Source organism: Aptenodytes patagonicus, chromosome 3 (genome assembly GCF_965638725.1).
Source record: "Aptenodytes patagonicus chromosome 3, bAptPat1.pri.cur, whole genome shotgun sequence".
Taxonomy (NCBI): domain Eukaryota; kingdom Metazoa; phylum Chordata; class Aves; order Sphenisciformes; family Spheniscidae; genus Aptenodytes; species Aptenodytes patagonicus.
Window position 1 is genome coordinate 118,029,021 of NC_134951.1, and position 18,829 is coordinate 118,047,849.

The following is an 18,829-nucleotide window of genomic DNA, read 5'->3' on the forward strand; positions in this document are numbered from 1 at the left end:
AGATTTGTTCTGATTGTCTCTGGCTCCTACCCACCTTCTATGTTGCTTTAGTTGCCATAGCGTTCTGCAGAGCATAGTGACCTATGGAGCCATAGTCAGAGAAACAAATTTCTGACAGCTGGACACAGTATTGTTAAATATAAATTAAAAAAAAATTACCAAACATTTTTTTGCTAGACTAGCAATGTCCCTGAAGCCTGTGAAATTTTTCCAGCTTGGCTTGCACATCCCAGCTGCATGCAGGACACGTAACTTCAGGATCTCCTCACTTGTATCCACTACAGTTGTGTCTCATTGATTACCTTACTAGTACAAGTTGCCCCAAAACAGGTCTTTAAGTATTAACAAGACTCCCTGATGAGCTCAGGTCTTCGTTAAAGCTTCAGTAATTTTTCTTGTTAATCTTGGAGGTTAAAAAATGCTGACCTTTGATTCATGAACATCTTCCCTCTGTGTTTGCTTCTTGCTATGAAAAGAGTGTGTTGGGGAAAGAAATAAGGAATAAAAATCCTAGCTCATGCTTCAGTGGTGCCACTTTCTTATGTGTTGCCTTCATTCTCTGGTACAGATAAAAGGAACTCCTATTTTTGCTGTTCTTAATCTCTTTGCGTCTTTGTTCTACCATACAGTGATGAGTGGAGACCCTGCTGCCATCGGTGGGGTGGGCAAATAATGACTTACAGGGAAGGCTGCCAGAGAAAATTTTTTTTGAACTGTTTTTTCCACAGTCTTATCAAGTTTGGACTACTCCTTGACTTTTATGGGATTCCCACTGGTCTTGGGATCTCTCCATAACTGTCTGCCTGGAAATTATTTGCAAATGTCAGTACTCTCAGCATTGCAAAAGAGCATTGCCACACCAAAGAACAGTGAGAGGTTTGAGATCGGCTGTGCTAGGAGCGACCTGGGTAGATCCCTAAACACAGGAATACACACTGCATTTATTTCTAGACTTTACTGCTCGCTGTTTTTTATAGTCTTAGGGTTTGTTTTTCCCTCTGCTTGTGGTTCCACAACCAGCTCTCAAGCTGCCATATTAAGAATCAATACCTTACAGTATTTGGTGAGTCTTATGGCCAATCAATAAAAGGTGTGAGCCCTTGAGCTCCTAAAGTGACTTAAATGAGACCATTAGCCACCGTAAAGGTGGGCACCTATCTGCATCATTAAATTCTGTAATTCTGGCCTCTTTTGATTTGAAAGTGGATGAGGGAAAAAGCAAAAGCAGGACTGGTCTTGCCTTCTGTGCCCTGTGTAGGGATAGAGCAGGCACGGCATTCAGTGCAGGGGTGGTCCAGCACAGTGCAGCTCCAGGTACCAAGACTGCCCTGGGGAGAGGAGAGGCTGTAGCTGAGCATCCTTCAGGAGCTGCTGCTTCGGTGCTGGGGAGCAACCTCTCCCCATAGCTGGGTGCAGGGGCATGGAAGTATCCTGAAAGTACGGGGCAAATGACTCCACAGTTTTCAGTTAGTAGTCAAATGCAACAGTTCTAGAAGAGAAATCATTATTATCATTTATTTATGTTCAAAATTCAGCTTCCTTGGTTGCTCAGTAGAACATAGGCTTTAGCCTGACAGAGGCCCGTACAAAATGCAGTTAAGCTGCTGAGTAATTGCTGCTGAAGTTGGCCACAGAGCTGCTGTGTATACAAGGGGAATGCTTTTTAACTTCTTTGTTGCTGGCTTGTTTTCTTTGCACCCTTGCAGCAAGGGGGGGACACTGTCACTGGTGGAGAGTAAGGACCAAGGGGCATGTAGTGAAATGAGCAGGAAGCATTGCATCGCTCTCGTGGGAGTCTTGGAAGCAGTCACATACGCTGCAGAGTGCAGTCCTTGATGCTCCCTGGGCCCTGCTTGTCTGCTGTGAGATCCGTATATGTTATAACTGCTTTGCAGTCAGTATCTCGGTGGTCGGTTTGTTTATATTAATTTTATTTTAATACGGAAGTACAGCATGGTTGAGGACTTACATAATTTAGGACTCCTGTGTGGCAGTGCAAGGTTTCTTGAGCATACTTGAAGCTTCAGATCTCAGTAAAAATTATGTGCGTAGTGGGTTGTTTGGTTTTTTTTTTTTTTGAGATACCTTGCTTTGTTGTTAGAAAATAAATCCAAGGTGAGAAGTTTTGTTGGAAGAATTCTTCCTACAAACGTGTACTGGAGAAGAGCATGCTAGCTACAGAATTCTTACTGTTTGGTTCACTGTCATTAAGCACAGATACGGACTACTTTAAATAAGTGTTTTGGATATAACAGAACTCATTAATGATGCTTATTTAATGAAAATGTATGCTGTAAGCCCAGGAAAAATAAATGCATGGTGTATTTGGAAAAAAAATTCTAACCTTGCATGAAACATAAATGTACGAGATGTTTTAATTTATTGACTCTTCCTGAGGCTGTTTTTGCGTAAAAAAAAAAAACAAACAAAAAACCACCCAACAAGTGGTTTCACTGTTTTAGACCCTTGTGTATCTCAGTTGCTCTTTGACTCTGTGTTGTCAGAGAATGTCAAGTTGAGAATGCAGAGCTGGTTGCTGTGTTCTGCTCTCTAAATACTACCTTTTTTTTTTTGTAGGCTCGAAATGTCAACACGGGTGAGCTAGCAGCGATTAAAGTAATAAAACTAGAACCAGGTAAGTGTTTCTTAACTGAAATAGGTCATGGAAGTGAAATATTTTCATGCTTAACATACAATTGTACAAAGTCAATTGAGTCCACTTATTGAAAGAAGGGGTAATTGTTGCCTTTTAGTGTAGGACAAAATGCACTGTTCTAAAAAATAACAAGCATGAGAAGCAAGATGTGAGAGGAAAAAATGTAACTGGAGAACAGTTAAAAGAAAGCTGATTAAAATTTCAGTAAGAGTTGTGGGTTTTTTTTGTCTTAACTACTATGTTTTCAACCCATGTGATCCAAAAACCTGTATAAGAACAAAAGAAATGAGGAAGCTGGCAAGGCAGAAAAGAACTCGCCTGGAGAGAGCATAGAGGGAGAAATAAAAAGAAGGAAGGGTGAAATAATAGGTGAGCATTAGTATCTGGGAATTGAGTACATTTCCTGACATTCTCTTGGAGACCCTGATTAGGACTTCCACTGTATGCTAGATTTATGCTTGAACTGTGCTTACGTTGTGATTTCACAGAGTACATATGCCCTACAGATCAGTTATCAGCTGCAAGTGCTGTTCTGTTAATATGGCTAGACTTGTTGAACAAGAGTTCAGTAATCCGGGAAGTAAAATGTCCAGACTTTTTGTTTAACTCTTAACTGTTGGTGTTCCGTTTCAAGGTTTAATGTTGGCGGTCAGGTAATATTTTAACTATTACCTGGTTTGATCCTTAAGGTCTATGCAGGCAAGAAGGGAAAGAAGTTACTAGTTTCTTCCGTTTTTTCCTCTTACAGTTCTGGAAGTGCTTAGAAACGTTGTGTTTATTTAAATGTGCATGTGTTATAAATTCAAGACAGGACAGTATGTTACTATGTAGTTCCAAAAGTGTATCTTCATCATACTTCTTTTATTCACACTGAAAGTTGTGGTCTCAGATTATCTTGTCTAGTTCTGCTGCTTTGGCTTTTTATGTCAGCTCCCATTGCTGGAGTACTTGGCTGTGCATGATGTGGGTTACCAGTCCAGCTAAGATGAGCGGCCGTGCTGTGTCTCCCTATGGAACTGTAAAGATAAAACAGGGAAGGAGACTTGCGTAGTGGAAAAGAACCATAGGACTCAGCAGACTCAGATGATGTCAACCTTTAAAATAATGCAAGTTTTTGCTTAGCTGACTACTTCCACTCTCAAAAGTACGAAGTGACTTGGTTGAAAAGAGTATTGTATGGGTTGTGCTGAGTAGGACCTGGAGAATCGTGCTATGTGCATTCTCTGAGCTGTGGACAGCGCCTGGGGATGCGCTGCAGCTGGGGTAACTTGCCCTCATGCTGTGCAGATGGGGAGAACAATTGGCATCTTGCAGCTGAATCAAGTATTTCTGGCAGCCTTTGGATACCTGAGTGGTGCACAGAGAATGCGCTTTCGCTACCCTCTCTTTGCTCAGCGAGCTCAGTTTCTCTCTGTAGTTGTCGCTTCCAGTTGCGGTAGAGGCTTGACTCATCGCTTCAGACGGGCAGCATCCATGTTCCAGAACTGTGGCACTGGCTTTCTTTGCAGGTTTTGCAGACTGGGCGAGAGTGTGAAGATTAAGAGTTAATAATGTTTAGGCACTTACTCTAAAGCTTATGCTTCTTTAATATTTTGGATGCAAAGAAAACACTGATCAAATGCTGGAGGAATCATGTCCTTTCACAGAGACACCTGTCTGTATCTGAAAATAATTTCTTGTTTGCACGTTTAAAGGTCTAGTCAGGGTACAGCAAGCCATCAGCAATGCACCACAGATAGTAGACAGTCTGTTGTGATGTTAACTTGCAGCTTGTGGTTTGAAATTTCCTTTCAGTTAAATAGCATACACGTGAATATTGGATTTCTGGTTAAAAAGTACCAAATGGTTAGGTTGCCAGTGTGTTTGTGTATTGGGAGAAACTTAAAATATAGTTTCTTAGGAAATAGCTTGTCCAGTTCTGTTGGAATTTGTTGTGTTACATTTGAAATTTATTAACAGCCATATTTGAGAAGTGATTTTGGGTTGCGACAATTGATAAATATGAGCTTAGTGTCTACAGTCAACTTTTTAGACAAGAGCTTTGGCTTCTGGTTTAAAAGCTCTTTTGAGTTATGCTGCAGTGTGCTACAACAGTACACTGAAAGGAGAATTTTGACATACTTGGAATTTTCCTATTTTTTCAACTTGCTTATAGAGTCTCTTAAGTTATTCATGAAGTTAAATGGTTATTTTAGGCCTTCAGGCTTATTTTACCTATGCAGTCCTTGAAGTTAGTAAGAATGAGTTGTTTCTTGTGAACTGTGTGTGCCTAGTAAACAAACTTCAGAAGAACTTCTGTAGAAATAACATACCAGACTAGCTATCATTTGCCCTGATGACTTAAGAAATTTCAGAGGAGCCCCAATGTAAGACACTGAACTGCAAAAGAGCATTTGACATGTATTTCTTTTAAAAAGGCTGTCAAATATCTGTTACCATCATTTTCTTACATTTGATATCTTTCTTGGCTTCCCTCTTTAACTTACCTACAAAACCCCTGCACAACACCCCCAAAACGTGTTGGGTTTTCAATTTCATACACATGATGTTTTCAACGTCCCCCTCTGGTAAGAACCTTTTATAGAAAGACAGGGACAACCGAGGTACCAAATAGTAAGACTCAGGTAAATGCCATATCTATGTCAGTCTTTTATCTGGACATAAGTTATGCACAGTCCATAAATTTATGCGCTTACTGAGTTTACTGAAGGGTTGCAGCAGCAGCACACTATTGAATGTTTTCTGCTCAGGAAGATGATCTAATGGGTGTTGGACATGTGGCCAAAAATAGCAAAGTTTTGTCATGGTTTTTAAGAACCTGGGCTATTGGCAGGGCATATGCAGATGGACACGGTGGGGTCTCAGGAAAAATAAAGACTTTAGAAAGAGCTATGGCCAGTATCGTAAGAGGTATCAGATAGCAGATGTGAGGTCCATCTGGCCCAGAATGAAACTTCTTAAGAATATAGTTACTTATTGCTAAGCCCTTGCTAATAAGTATTGACTTACAGCTGCTTTATGTGTCTGTGAAACTGGCAGATAATTAGTTTTAATTACTCAGAATGTTTATTTTATAAACATGTATTGAAAGTCTAGTTGAGATGTGAGTATGAACCAGGCCAATGAAAATATTCATTCTTCTGCTTTTCAGGAGAAGATTTTGCTGTTGTGCAGCAGGAAATCATTATGATGAAAGACTGTAAACATCCAAACATTGTTGCTTATTTTGGCAGCTATCTCAGGTACAGTTTGTTTCTTTTGCTCACTTAAAAATGCCTCTCCATCTCCTTGTAAAGGACAGGTCTATAAGGTGACTTAGGCAAAACATAATTTACCAAATAAGTATTATCCACTTGTATATTATTTTTTTCATTTACCTTAAAATCTGTTCTGTTTACTACAATCTCTCTCTATAAATAATGTTTCTTTTAGCAAAATCTTTCAATGATCATGTAGTCATGTTTCCTTGGACATGAGTTGTCGTTTAAAAAGCTTTGAATTTAATACATAAATGGAAATTTAAGCGGAAGTATGAAGAAAGAGTCTGTGTATATAGTAACTTTTAAATCGGTTTCAGTAAAATGTCTCTTAAATTTGCAAAACTTCGGGAAGTTTTGCATATATGCAATATGAATATATTGCATAATACAGATAGATTTCTCAGAAATGTTCTGACTTAATTTTACATGCCAACACCAGTTGTCTGAGAACTGAAAATTAAATGTTATGGGGAAATAAGGAGGAAAAAAATTGTTGGTTTTTTCCTTGCTTAAGAGTAGTAGTGTTTTGTTAAGCTTTAAGGACAATGTCATACTGAAGTACCTAAGAGTGTAAACCGTGCAGCCTTTAAAAAGCTCACTGGTGATTTGCGTTTTGGATTTGTTTTGAAATCTAAAAATGATTAATGCTTTAGCTCTTTTATCTTTGCTTTTCTCTCTTGAGCTGCAGAGTTGTTTAGGACACTTAATGTAGTATATATAAATTGTTCTGTCTCCTTATTCTTTTGTGTAATTCCTTTTGTAAGGTATTATGCTTACTTGTTACAACTGCAGTAAACTCGGTACTCCATACAAAGTCTCAGTATTGAGAAAATTGATGGTTACTTTCTAATGTTTGTAATTCTTTTTAATGCATCCTGACAAATGTTTTATGCTAGATATAGCAATTGCTTGCTATTCAAGGACTAGACCTTTTAATGCTGGATTTTGGGAACATAATGTCATAATTTTAGGCATATCATGCCATGTAATAAAAAGCTTTTAAAAGGCTCTCAAAAGTCATGATGCTCTTTATGGCAGAGGCTTCTTGTTCCCTTCAGGTATTCACGTATCTTCTGTCTGCATGGGGACAATATAGGTGGGACATGGTAGCTCTGCGTGTTGTGAAGGTTTCTAGACCCTATTCATAATGGGAAGATGCCAAGTTGAGTTACTCAGACATGTACTAGACTTCAGCAACTCCAGCTGAAATTTTCCATAATGGCTATCTGCTGCAGCCAAAAGCTTTTCAGCAGTATAGGCCAAGTGCTTTTGGATTGGTGGTGGGATGATAGAGGTGGTATTTTCGCATGAAAAATCTTGGTACGTGAAAGCCTTTCAACAAAAAATTACCATCTTTGAAGCAGGAATATATGACAGAATTTGGCTCTTGTATTTGGAGTGCATCTTTTCCTTTTAACTTACTCAAATTTGAAAAGATTTTTATCTTCTGAAATACTGCATTTCTTTTACTTTCATTCTCGATCAGCTAGAGCTTGGGAAATTCCAGTTGCTATCTTTTCTAGCCAGCAGTGTCTGGTTTGGTGCATGTTTGCGGTGCTACAGAAGAGCTAACATGGGCTCCCTGGCTTGCTTGGCAGTTGTTGAGTGTTCCTTGTTTTGCTCTGGGGTGACCTGGGACAGGATATTGAAATGGCAAGTGTGGAGCGCTTTGTGGTGCTCTTAGTGACCTTGATGCTGAACGTCTGCGTAGTTGGAGCAAACTGAAATTGGACAAGTTGAGTGTGCCAGAACTTGGAGGCAGTACTGGGGAAGAGAGAAAGTCCTGGCAATAAATGCTAGAGGAGAAGGAGAGGTCTCATGCAGAAGCTCAGCTGACTAATGCTGTCCTGAGGAGTTTCTTCTCCCTGCCTCTTGAATTCAGTGTCCTGAATAGCCCTGGATGCTCACTGAAACCCTGTTTTATCACTGGTGGGGTTCATTGCATCTTTGTCAGTATGAGTATCTTAGCTTTTTCCTGATGAGTCAAAGTATTGCATGTTGACAGATGTGATTCAAGTCAGTACAACACAGCTGTGTTTCGAATTATGTTCGCTTTATAGTTTGCTTTTCAAATGTCTGTGGTGGAAAGCTGGTCATATTAGTACTTAACAGACATAGTTTAGTGTGGAGCATGAAGGAAGTTTCCAAGAGCAAATTTATTTTCAGAATAAGATTAAGTGGAAATGCACTGAAAGTATGAGAACAAAGAGGAAAGCAAGCTGTTGACTAGCCCATTAGATGAACACCATCTGCATGCTACACTGAGCAAGGCCATGAGTGTGTGATTGTGTACTGCTTGCATTATTGTGTATACATGTGCAGGAAGGGATCAAAGTCTGAAGATAAAATCAACAAGCCATGATGTTCTGGCATCCCATATCTTGAAGGGTGCTTGTCTTGGCAGCCTGAATGCTTTTTTGGTCTGTGAGCTGTATTACGCACAAGTTTGTGCGGGTGTGCATACAGATAGAGCGTGTGTACATGTAGGGACTTGGTATTCCGAACTAGGAGTGTCTGCGCTTCAGTTTTGAATGTTTAAGGTTAATTTGAAGGTTAACCTAAATTGTGCGTTACTTCCGTTCTGTGCAGTACTGGCAGGCTTTTTCTTGTGCATGAACAGTCAATTCTTAATACTGCTACATACCTCAAAGTCATGTTAAAATTTTTTTGAGAATTTGTAGAGTTACTGGTCTGTTTGACAGCAGCTTACAGATTGTCAGGCTGTAAAGTTGGCAAGGGATCTTGTGATCTCCTAGAGGCAGTATTTGGAAGCTCCATGTTATGGTGACTAAGCTTCTTAAATGGATGTTGCATATTCTGAAAGTTGCGTGGCTGGGACCACATTGTGTCCCACCCTGCTGCCGCACCTCCTTCATCTTCCTCCCAACCTCAAAGCCTGCCTTTGTTTGGGAAAAGAGCACCTTTTTGTACATTAAAATGTCCTCCACTGCATGTGATTACTTTATTTGTACCTGTCTGCAGTACTGGGAAGGAAGTTGTGTCGACATTTTTCTTGATGTGTGACATTAAGTCTGGTGTGCTCCACAAACCTAAAAGTCATTGTTATAAACCTTCTCAGAAGACAAATTTAGAAGAAAGAATTAAGTGAGGTATGGCAGAGGGGAGGGCTGGGGCTCTGCCGTGCTGTTGAAGTTACCCTGAGCTGTTTTTCTAACATATGAACTTCTGACCAGAATGTGACAGTTCCATTTGTGTTTGTTTCTGGAGGTGAGATTATTTGCATTGTAGAAGCACTGACAAATGTATCCAGTTGTCTTACCAGCTGCTTCTTTTAACTAATCATAGTGGGAACAGGTTGCTTAGTATAACTAATAAAAAGCTGTTTCTGATGACTTTAAAAAGGCTTCATGTGAAAACAGACTGTGAACAAATATTATTGTTGCACTCAACTTTCTTTAAAATTTTTAGATTGAAATAGTGCTTTTCTCATGGTGCTGTATTCAGGCTGGGGATGATTTTCCTCTTGTCTCAGGGTATCAAAATATACCTTTGTAGACTCAGAATTAAATTTTGGCAAATATAGTGTATATTTTGGTGCATTCTTGTGCCCTTGCTTGGTCCCCGCCCCTTTCTTTGGTGCAGTGCTTCTCTTTTGTCTGGGTAATCAAATGGCTGTCTTTGAGGCCTCTCGTTGTCTGACCTTTTGTTTTCCAAGTATCTTTCAGTGCTAAGAACAATAAGAAAAATACCATCATCCTATACTTGGCACTTATCAGCATATTGTTCCCCATGCTTTTCTTCTGTTTACGTATGGATTTTTCAGACAGTCAAATTTCTGCCTTGCTGTTAGCCTAGGTGTTAAATTGCAGATACTAAATGGTACTGTTGATCCTGTCTCTGTTTTGTTTGCTGTGCTTGCCATATGCTCTGCAGACAGAGACAACTGTGTACAGTTACTGTTGATTACATGGATCTTCACCTGTCTCAAAGCACTTAGGCACAGTAATAAAAGGCTAGATAGCGAATTAGAAACACAATCTCCTCTTTTGATCCTCTTATCTTTTTTTCTTTTCTGTAGGGCTTTTCCACACTGGGAAGTTAATGCCCAGTAAGTGAAAGTGTGAATTTACAGCAGTTATCTACTTCATGTCTCTTACTTTGTGGGTGCTCTGCTGCTGTCCCAAGGCTGCTGGGGTTGTCCTGGCTTTTTCCCACTTCCACACTGCTGCTGCTGTTGGCATCAAACAGGATGCAGCCACGTGGGAAAGAGTGGCTTTCATGAGCCCAGTGCCCCCAAAAGTGTCCCTGTCCGAGTCCTGCATCACTGTGGGGAATAAACAGGGGACTTGCGGATGTCTGTCTCTTCAGTGCTTCTTTCTCACTCCTGTTCCCCTGCTGCCATTGCTAATTCTGTTTTCTTTCACAGGTAGTCACATTGCTTCTGTGTCTGACTTTGATCAATTATTTCAGTGGAAAGCCTTCATATTATTTCAAGCAATGCTTTAATTAACCCCTAGAAGTGTATGGAGTTAACAGCCAGGGACTTCTGTTGCTTATAACCTCTGTAATGCCTGAACAGTACCTTTCCCACCACTAGAGGAAGCAGCCGGGGCGTAGCTTTGAGGACCATGTGGACTATGGACATAAAAGGGGAGGACATCCAAGAAAGACAGTTCTTCCTTGGAACACCAGCTATTCTAGCTTTTGCCTGCTGGTGAGAAATACTTGCAACTTGCAGCTCAGGGGATAAGCTCAGCACTTACACCATTGCCTTGCAAAACACTTCTACAAATGTTGGCATTGCCTACAAGATTGCCTCAGCTGTGCTAACAGAGCCTTATGAATGCAAGAAACCCAAGACCAGGGGTCATGGGCAAGCTGCAGAACAATCATCAGTCTTTCCTTTGGTTGTCCTGTGTCCCAATCTGCCCTAAGGTGGTTGTATGCGACTTTTCTTTCCTGCATGTTTTGATGGCCAGGAATGACTAGGCAAGTCCCAGATTTTCTGCTCTCCAAAATGCCTTTATGTGGCCACACATGGTACATCTGTCTTACCAGTAAAAAATTACTAAGTGAAAATGGAATTTAGTGTCCATAATAGAAGATACCTTTGAATCCTTCAGCCCGTTGTCTATTTTTAGAAAGCACCTTTTATGGAGGTATAGTGAGTCAAACTGAATTGATTCCCTTAGTAAGAGGAGTCTAAAGAACTTCCTTCTGACCCCTGCCACCAAAAATATCCATAGGTATTTTTGAGGGAAGAGACTTCATCTAAGAAGGCACTTACCCACAGCATGGGCTCCACTCTGCCTAGCTTTGACTAAAGCACTAGAATTTCACTCCATTTGTTGTGAAAGAAATTGAGTTGACAGATATCCCTAGGGCTTTTTGTTTGGGGTTTGTTTCTTTTTTTTGTTTGTGTTAATTCTTCTGTTCTGAAAAAAGTGGAGGAGAAGTGAAAATGAGGAAGAAATGAGGAAGAAATAAGAAGCCACATCTGTTTTCTCTCTACTCTCAGTAAAAATATATTTCATTTTCATAGTAGATCTTGAACAAAAATCAGTGTGCACGTTTCACTAATACTGTTTCTATTACTCCAGTAAACCCTGGAATACTTTGGGTATTTCATTAGTTACTATTTTGATGGTGAAGTATCACTTAAAGATTAGATCATAGTCATTATTTGACTTGTACTTTTCATAATACAGAGCTTGTTATGTTGTGCCTTATAATGTTTGAGTCCTCTGACTTATCTTTCATAGGTGCTGTTTTCAAATCTGACAGCTAATGAATGGTTTTGTTCACTTTTTAGACGAGACAAGCTATGGATTTGCATGGAGTTTTGTGGAGGTGGCTCTCTACAGGATATTTATCATGGTATGTCAAGACTGTAATTCCTTAAAATCTAAGTAAAGCTTATTTTCAAAAATGGAGATGATGATAGTGTTTTTGAATCAGAGAGGAGGAATCCTAAATTTAGTATCCATAATAATCCATTGAAGGTCAATTTTAGCTTATGTATTTACATAATTGGTTAGGTTTGTTTTTTTTAAACAAAATTAGCTATAGTGGGGGTTTTTTTGAGAAGCAGAAGTTCCTTCCTTCCTTCAGTAGCTCATATGCCCATCACTACTTTTCAAAGGCCGTAAAATTAGACGATATTGTATTGTAGAAATAAAAAATTTATATCCTGATGTGCTGTCTTACTTCATAGCCATTTTGTTTCTGAGCTTTTGAACTTTGCTTTAGTGTAATCTGTACCGCTCCCTACAGATACCTAGATAAGTGGATGCTCTTGTCCTTTGTAAACAGTGATCTTTTGTATGTTTGTATAGCAGTAGTGCCATGAGGGTCTTTTTTTTTTTTTTTTTTTTAATGCTGGATGTATAACATGAAAAGCAAAGGTGGCCTATATATTTGCTTTAGCCTTAGATGCAATGAGTGGTCAAAGAAACAAGGGGTGTGTGTGAATCTATTGCATAAAGAGAGGATCAGTCAATTGATTGCTAGTTTTCAAGAGACAAAATCAGTTTTGAGGGATTTTATTGCTCTGGAATTAAGACTTGCTTAGGAAAGGAGTATGCCATGAGTAATAGCTCTGTGGTTCTCAGGTGATGTTTTTCAGACAGGATATCCGTCCATATTCTAAATTGTGAAGATTTTACATGTTAGGATCTTCACATCCTTCTCTTGTGCGTAAACAGCTTGTATACCTTTTTACATTTAACTTGGGTGCAATTAAAACAACGCACCAATTCACAAGTTCACACCATGCTCATGGTGTTACCTTGTTGAGCCTTTACATCTTTGCTAGTGTTGATAAAAGCATCGTGTCTAATAGGCTTTGTTATGTGGAACACCTGTAGAGTAGGAAATGAGCTCATACCAGATAAATGCCTGAACAGATGTCATACAGGGGCGGTTTCCTGTTGCAGCTGATTTTTGGTTTCTCTACTGGTAGTTAGAGTGGAAGGTTCTTTTCTGATCTTAATTACGTTCCAAAGGGTCTTATTCCAATTGAACTATAGGCCTCTGTAATCTTAAGTCATTTAAGTTAATCAGAATTAAATTTCTCAAAATAAACATACATTCCTAGAAATATGTACTCTGGGTGCTAATATATTAAGTTTTATGTGGGTTTGGAGCTTTTCTTTCAGAAAAGGGAAGATGGATCTAGACCTGTTTTGAAGATACGTATATGTTGCATGATACTAATTTATGCTATGGTTGTGGGTTTTGTAGAAGCTAAGCAGTTAGGTGCTTAAGTATTTTTTCATTTTTAACTCCCTACTCCTTCAGTTTCCTTTGAGAAACCCATCCAACTTTTCTATTTGTTTTCTCTGCAAAACCTGAGAAGCTTGCAGTGAGGACTGCATTTCCTGGTCTTAAAACCCTTTAATTTCAGGATCAAAGTCCAGTGACTGGGGATGAGTCACAGGCCATGCCTTGCTTGCTGTTCAGTGTTTGGTTTGTGTATTTGTTCAGAATTTAATTGTTTTCCTTTAAGAGACTTGAGTGAAGTGGGACCGTAGAGGGAGAGGAAGACTCTTCCTTCCTTTGGGAAGCTGCTGAGCCTGCTCAGAGGGAGAGTTTGAGAAGGTGCATGCTGTGGCAGGCCCAGGAACAACAGTGCTGGTAGCTCATGCAGAAGAGGGTTGAGAAGCTGCAGAGAGCAGGTTGCATGGCAGCGGGAAGGATGGAAGGAGAGAGCTGGTCACAAAGGGTAGAAGGAACTTCCTAGGGTTCAAATGGGACTGAGCGGAGTTTGCTGCAGCTCTGAGTCACTGGGTTGGAAGTCCAGCCCTGCATAGAAGGACACAATGGGTTTGTGCAGGGGAAAGAGTTGTGCTTAAATCACTGCTTCTGTTTCTTTTTCCTCTTAATTACTTTGAGATTTAGACATTTTTGAGTTTAAAAAATGTTTGGTGGTCTTTGGGATGCTCAATGTGGGGGAAAGTCCAAGCACGTTTACTTTGAGACTTCTAGTGTAAGATCCTATTAGTGTGAATGGAAGTAATTGAGGTATGGGTTTGGAATGGGCAGTATCTTACCTGATTTTGAGAATTTATTTTTTTTTCCCTTCCATTTCAGTGACTGGACCACTTTCAGAACAGCAGATTGCCTATGTTAGCAGAGAAACACTACAGGTAGTGTGTTCTCAGGTTCTTGTGGTTGACTTTTAATATGAAATTATTAAAAGCTAAAAATAAAAGCTACAAATATGTGTGATGCCATGGAACTACAGTGTTTGGATGGCTTAGCAGTTTTCTCAAACTTCTGAGGAGGTCCTGTATTATAGCCTAGAACTGATTTGTATAATTGCATAACCTCAAATTATCCTGGATCATTTGAAGAAAACTGTCATCATCTTTCTGCTGTTAATTTTTTTTTTACAAGGGGGGAAACAACATATTTATTAATCCATATTTGTAGTACAAATTAGTTACTGCAAGTTTGAAGGAAAATTCAAAGACTTAGTTTTGCATATCTGATAGTTGGTCTGTGCCAATAAGAAAAAAAAATTGTCTGTGTACTTGAGATGTTCAAGTTAAGGTCACCAGCCTCTCCTTGTGGGTATGCTAGCTTTCATTTTTCTTTCCTAAATTAAAGGTTCAGTTCACCAGTAAAACTTAATCAGAAACAGCTTTTTTGGTGGATGTCTTGCTTCCAAGTGAGAGAGCAATTCTTGGCTTCTAGTGAATGCAAATCTGTGAATGCCATCAGTTGAGAGCTGCTGCCTCTCTCAAACACTCTCTCAAGATAGCTCTGTCCCTGAGCCAGCTCCCTTGCATGCTGCTTACCATCTCCCTATGCTATGCCAGAGATTGCGGACTTCTCACTTACAGGACGTGGCTTTTTTTTTTCCTTACAGTGAAATCTTATGTGACATCTGGGAGTGTTTTGGGTTTTGAACCTTTAAACCCTTTTGTTCTTACAGAATCATTGCATGGTTTAGGTTGGAAGGGACCTCTAAAGGTCATCTAGTCCAACCCCCCCTGCAATAAGCAGGGACGTTTTCAACAAGATCAGTTTGCTCAGAGCCCCATCCAGCCTGACTTTGAATGTTTCCAGGGATGTGGCATCCACCACCTCTCTGGGCAACCTGTGCCAGTGTTTCACCACTCTCAGCGTAAAAAATTTCTTCCTTATATCTAGTCTGAATCTACCCCCCTTTAGTTTAAAGCCATTTCCCCTTGTCCTGTCGCAACAGGCCCTTCTAAAAAGTTTGCTGCCATCTTTTTTATAAGCTCCCTTTAAGTACTGATAGGCTGCAATAAGGTCTCCCTGAAGCCTTCTCTTCTCCAGGCTGAACAACCCCAACTCTCTCAGCCTTTCTTCATAGGAGAGGTGTTCCATCCCTCTGATCATTTTCGTGGCCCTCCTCTGGACTCGCTTCAACAGCTCCATGTCTTTCTTATGCTGAGGACTCCAGAGCTGGACGCAGTACTCCAGGTGGGGTGTCACCAGAGCAGAGTAGAGGGGCAGAATCACCTCCCTCAACCTGCTGGCCACGCTGCTTTGGATGCAGCCCAGGATTCGGTTGGCCTTCTGGGCTGCGAGCGCCCATTGCTGGCTCATGTCCAGCTTTTCATCCACCAGTGCCCCCAAGTCCTTCTCGGCAGGGCTGCTCTCAATCCCTTCATCCCCCAGCCTGTATTGATACTGGGGGTTGCCCCGACCCATGTGCAGGACCTTGCACTTGGCTTTGTTGAACCTCATGAGGTTCACATGGGCCCACTTCTCGAGCTTGTCCAGGTCCCTCTGGATGGCATCCCGTCCCTCTGGCGTGTCGACTGCACCACTCAGCTTGGTGTCATCTGCAAACTTGCTGAGGGTGCACTTGATCCCACTGCCTATGTCACTGATGAAGATGTTAAACAGTACTGGTCCCAATACAGACCCCTGAGGGACGCCACTTGTCACTGATCTCCATCCGGACGTTGAGCCACTGACCACTACTCTCTGGATATGACCATCCAGCCAATTCCTTATCCACCGAAAAGTCCATCCATCAAATCCATATTCTTCTCAGAGTATGGAGGAGTGTTGTAATAGTCTAGAATGGAATTTATGAAGTCATTATTTATTGTGTGGGAAGATTTCTTGGTTAATATGTGTGAATTGCTTGTGAGAAGGAAACTTGCTACTTCTTATGTATTTTCTAAGTGCCATCCATGGACCTATATTTTAAAGTTGTCTGCAAATACATGCTTATAACACTCTGACCAAACATAATGTATATGGTTTCTGATATCTTGTTGTAGCTTATAATGCAGCAGTCACTTTTCCTAGTAAAAAGTCTAAGAATATAGGCCATCTGTCCATCCATAGAAGTAATTTGTCCAATGTTAATTTTGCCATCAGTCTCCATGAATCCTGAGTTTCACTTGAATGCCTAAAGTTAGCGTTCGGTCTCCATATTTAGAAGCTCACTAAATGGTCTGTTTTCAAAAAACACTCACTATCGGTTCTGGTTGGAATCGGTGAGACTGATTCTGAAAACATAGGTCCTTTAAATATGGCCTTTAAAGTACCTGCCTCCAGACATTCAGTTTTGAAAATGGTGACCTCAGATTCTTCCAGGGCAGTAGTAAAAATGAGTGAGTTGTTGGGCTTTCTGTGCCAGTAGTGTCCAGAGATTTAAATGCGAGGAGTGTACATGGGACTCATCTAGCTAGTGCCAGTCGTTGCAATGGTCAGGTAGATGCTTTGATTAATTACACTGTACCAAAAGCAAATCAAGTCCAGTTTTTGGGTCTGCATGCCTGCCTGCAGAGAGGACTGAAAAACCATTGGACCAACTGGGTATTGTTAGTCATTTCTGCCAGGGAAACAGGTTAAAACATCTGTGAGTGGGTTTTTTTTCTTTTTTAGTTTATTTAAGAAGTTGAATTTCATAACTGATTAACACTCCAGCTGCATTGCATTCAGGTTTTCATGAACTGACAAAAAAATACCCCAGAACTGTATCTTCAGTGGTACTGTTCTCTATCTGTACAATGTTGTTCACTTGAAAATCTCAAGTACCAAGTCATGTAAGTAATTGTTTCCTCATTTTTCCTGTTGGTATATTTAGGACCATCCATGAAAATGCTGATAATTGAAAACAATCCTAATTTATTTTTGCAATCAACTCCATGATGTCTTGCATGAGCTGGCAAAAAAAAAAAAATCTGTGTTGACATGGGTATCTCCCGTGAAAGTGTAGTCTTTATGGAGGTTCATGACTGCAGAGCGAGGAAGATGTTTACGTGTTGTTTTACCCCTGGAAGAGAATTTTAGAGATAAGCCTGGAGTGTCAAAAGTAACGTGCTCTGATTTGTCATGCAGGGATTCAGTTTCATAGAATTCTTCCAGAATTTAAACTTAAAGTTTCTAAATCATGTTGAATCCTAAAATGCTTTGGTACTGTCATCAAGACCCAGAAAGACAGCCTAGTGCTTCTGCAGAAATCCATGAATTAGAGTTGAACTCACGTGTTAGACCCAAAATGCTGCATGCTAGCATGCTTCTAAACTTTCTTGAAGTGTGTAATGATGTAGGAGATATCTGCACTAGGTATCCAGGGATCTGACTGCTGAATAGAAGACTGTTAGACCAAGTTACTTACTTTTAAATTGCCTAAAAAGGTGACACTTACCACGTCCAGAGGAAAACTTGGTTGGGGAATGCTTTTCTTAAAATAGATGTGGTGACTGCTATTCTTTCCATCTATTTTGTGTTTTAGATATTATGCTACTACATAGATGTAATTTGCAAATGCAGTTTGGATACACTGAAATGTAAGAATGTTCTTCAGTCAGTGAGTCATTTAGATGATTGAATTGGATCCTAAATATGTCTGGTAATTAAATAAGAAATGTATATAAAATGAAAAATATTGGACTAAATTATTATCTAAATATTTATGCAGGGACTATATTATCTTCACAGTAAAGGAAAAATGCACAGAGATATAAAGGTAAGTAAAAATGGAAGGGAATTTTGGTGTTTTTAAAATAGGCTACATTACCTCTGATGGGTCTTTACTGTTATGTATGAATTTTGGGGATATTTTTAAATATGTAGGGTTTTTTCTATTAGAATAAAATAAAATTTTCTGCCCAAGGGAAGAAAAAAAAAATCTTTCTTTAAAATGCATGCGTGGAAATAGTTTGTTCTTTTAATTGGAGCCAAACATACTATTTATTTAGACCAGTGCTGTAAAATTTAGGCATCAGCTAGTGTCCAGAGCAACATGTGTTCAGATGGCTGTCAGGGTGTGCTCTGTGCAAAAGGAAGGGTTTGGTCTTTCCCACACCTTTCCAAGAAGCTTGACATACCCTTCTCTTTGAACCAGCTAGTGAGCAGAGCTATTGCTTTGGCTTCTTGCTTCTTTTCTTGGTGAGCAGATTGCACAGCAGTGGCTGCTGTTCTCTGTGGTTCTTGGAGACTACTTCTGTCCCCTCCCTTGCATGCTAAAATTGGGGAGGGTGCTGCAAATCAGGCTCTTAACACTGACTTATTTAAACGTTCATCTCAACAATGCTGTATCAAAGGTGGCTTGTTCAGACTCTTACACTCTCTGTTATAGTTTCCTTCTGGTGCTTCCTGTTGACTCTTTGTCCCTGGAGTTTTACTACCTACTTTTTGCCTTTCCAAACTCTTCCTTGCTCAGACTGCAGTTTAAACTTGGCAGGCTTCCTCCTGGAAATCTGACAGTAAATTATCATATTCCTTTGTGTTATGTGGGGGGTTGGTTTTGTTTGTTTGGTTTGGGTTTTTTTCAGACTAGGGTTGCAGCGTACATAGTAGCTTCAACTGTAGATGCCTTAATGCAGCCTGATTCCAAGTTGTTCTCACTGACTGCAGAAGGATATTTAGGTTTTGAGCAATCGTAAAAATAATTTCTGAAAGATTGCTTTGGACACAAAAATTAAACATTTTTCATTGTACTTTATGGAATGCAAAA

At 40.0% G+C, this 18,829-nt stretch overlaps 1 protein-coding gene across 8 annotated transcripts in view; it reads left to right on the plus strand.

Annotated features, from left to right (window-relative positions):
• The window catches only part of MAP4K3 (mitogen-activated protein kinase kinase kinase kinase 3), a 91,910-nt gene that overhangs the window by 7,948 nt on the left and 65,133 nt on the right, over positions 1-18,829 (plus strand). For 6 of the 8 annotated variants that reach the window (XM_076334879.1, XM_076334880.1, XM_076334882.1 and 3 more), the window contains exons 2-6: positions 2,578-2,635; positions 5,808-5,898; positions 11,690-11,754; positions 13,969-14,024; positions 17,792-17,839. In XM_076334879.1, the coding sequence (XP_076190994.1) occupies positions 2,578-2,635; positions 5,808-5,898; positions 11,690-11,754; positions 13,969-14,024; positions 17,792-17,839 (318 nt within the window). Of the gene's footprint in view, positions 1-2,577; positions 2,636-5,807; positions 5,899-11,689; positions 11,755-13,968; positions 14,025-17,791; positions 17,840-18,829 lie in introns of those variants that run through there. The other 2 variants (XM_076334885.1, XM_076334887.1) reach the window with 2 other exon arrangements.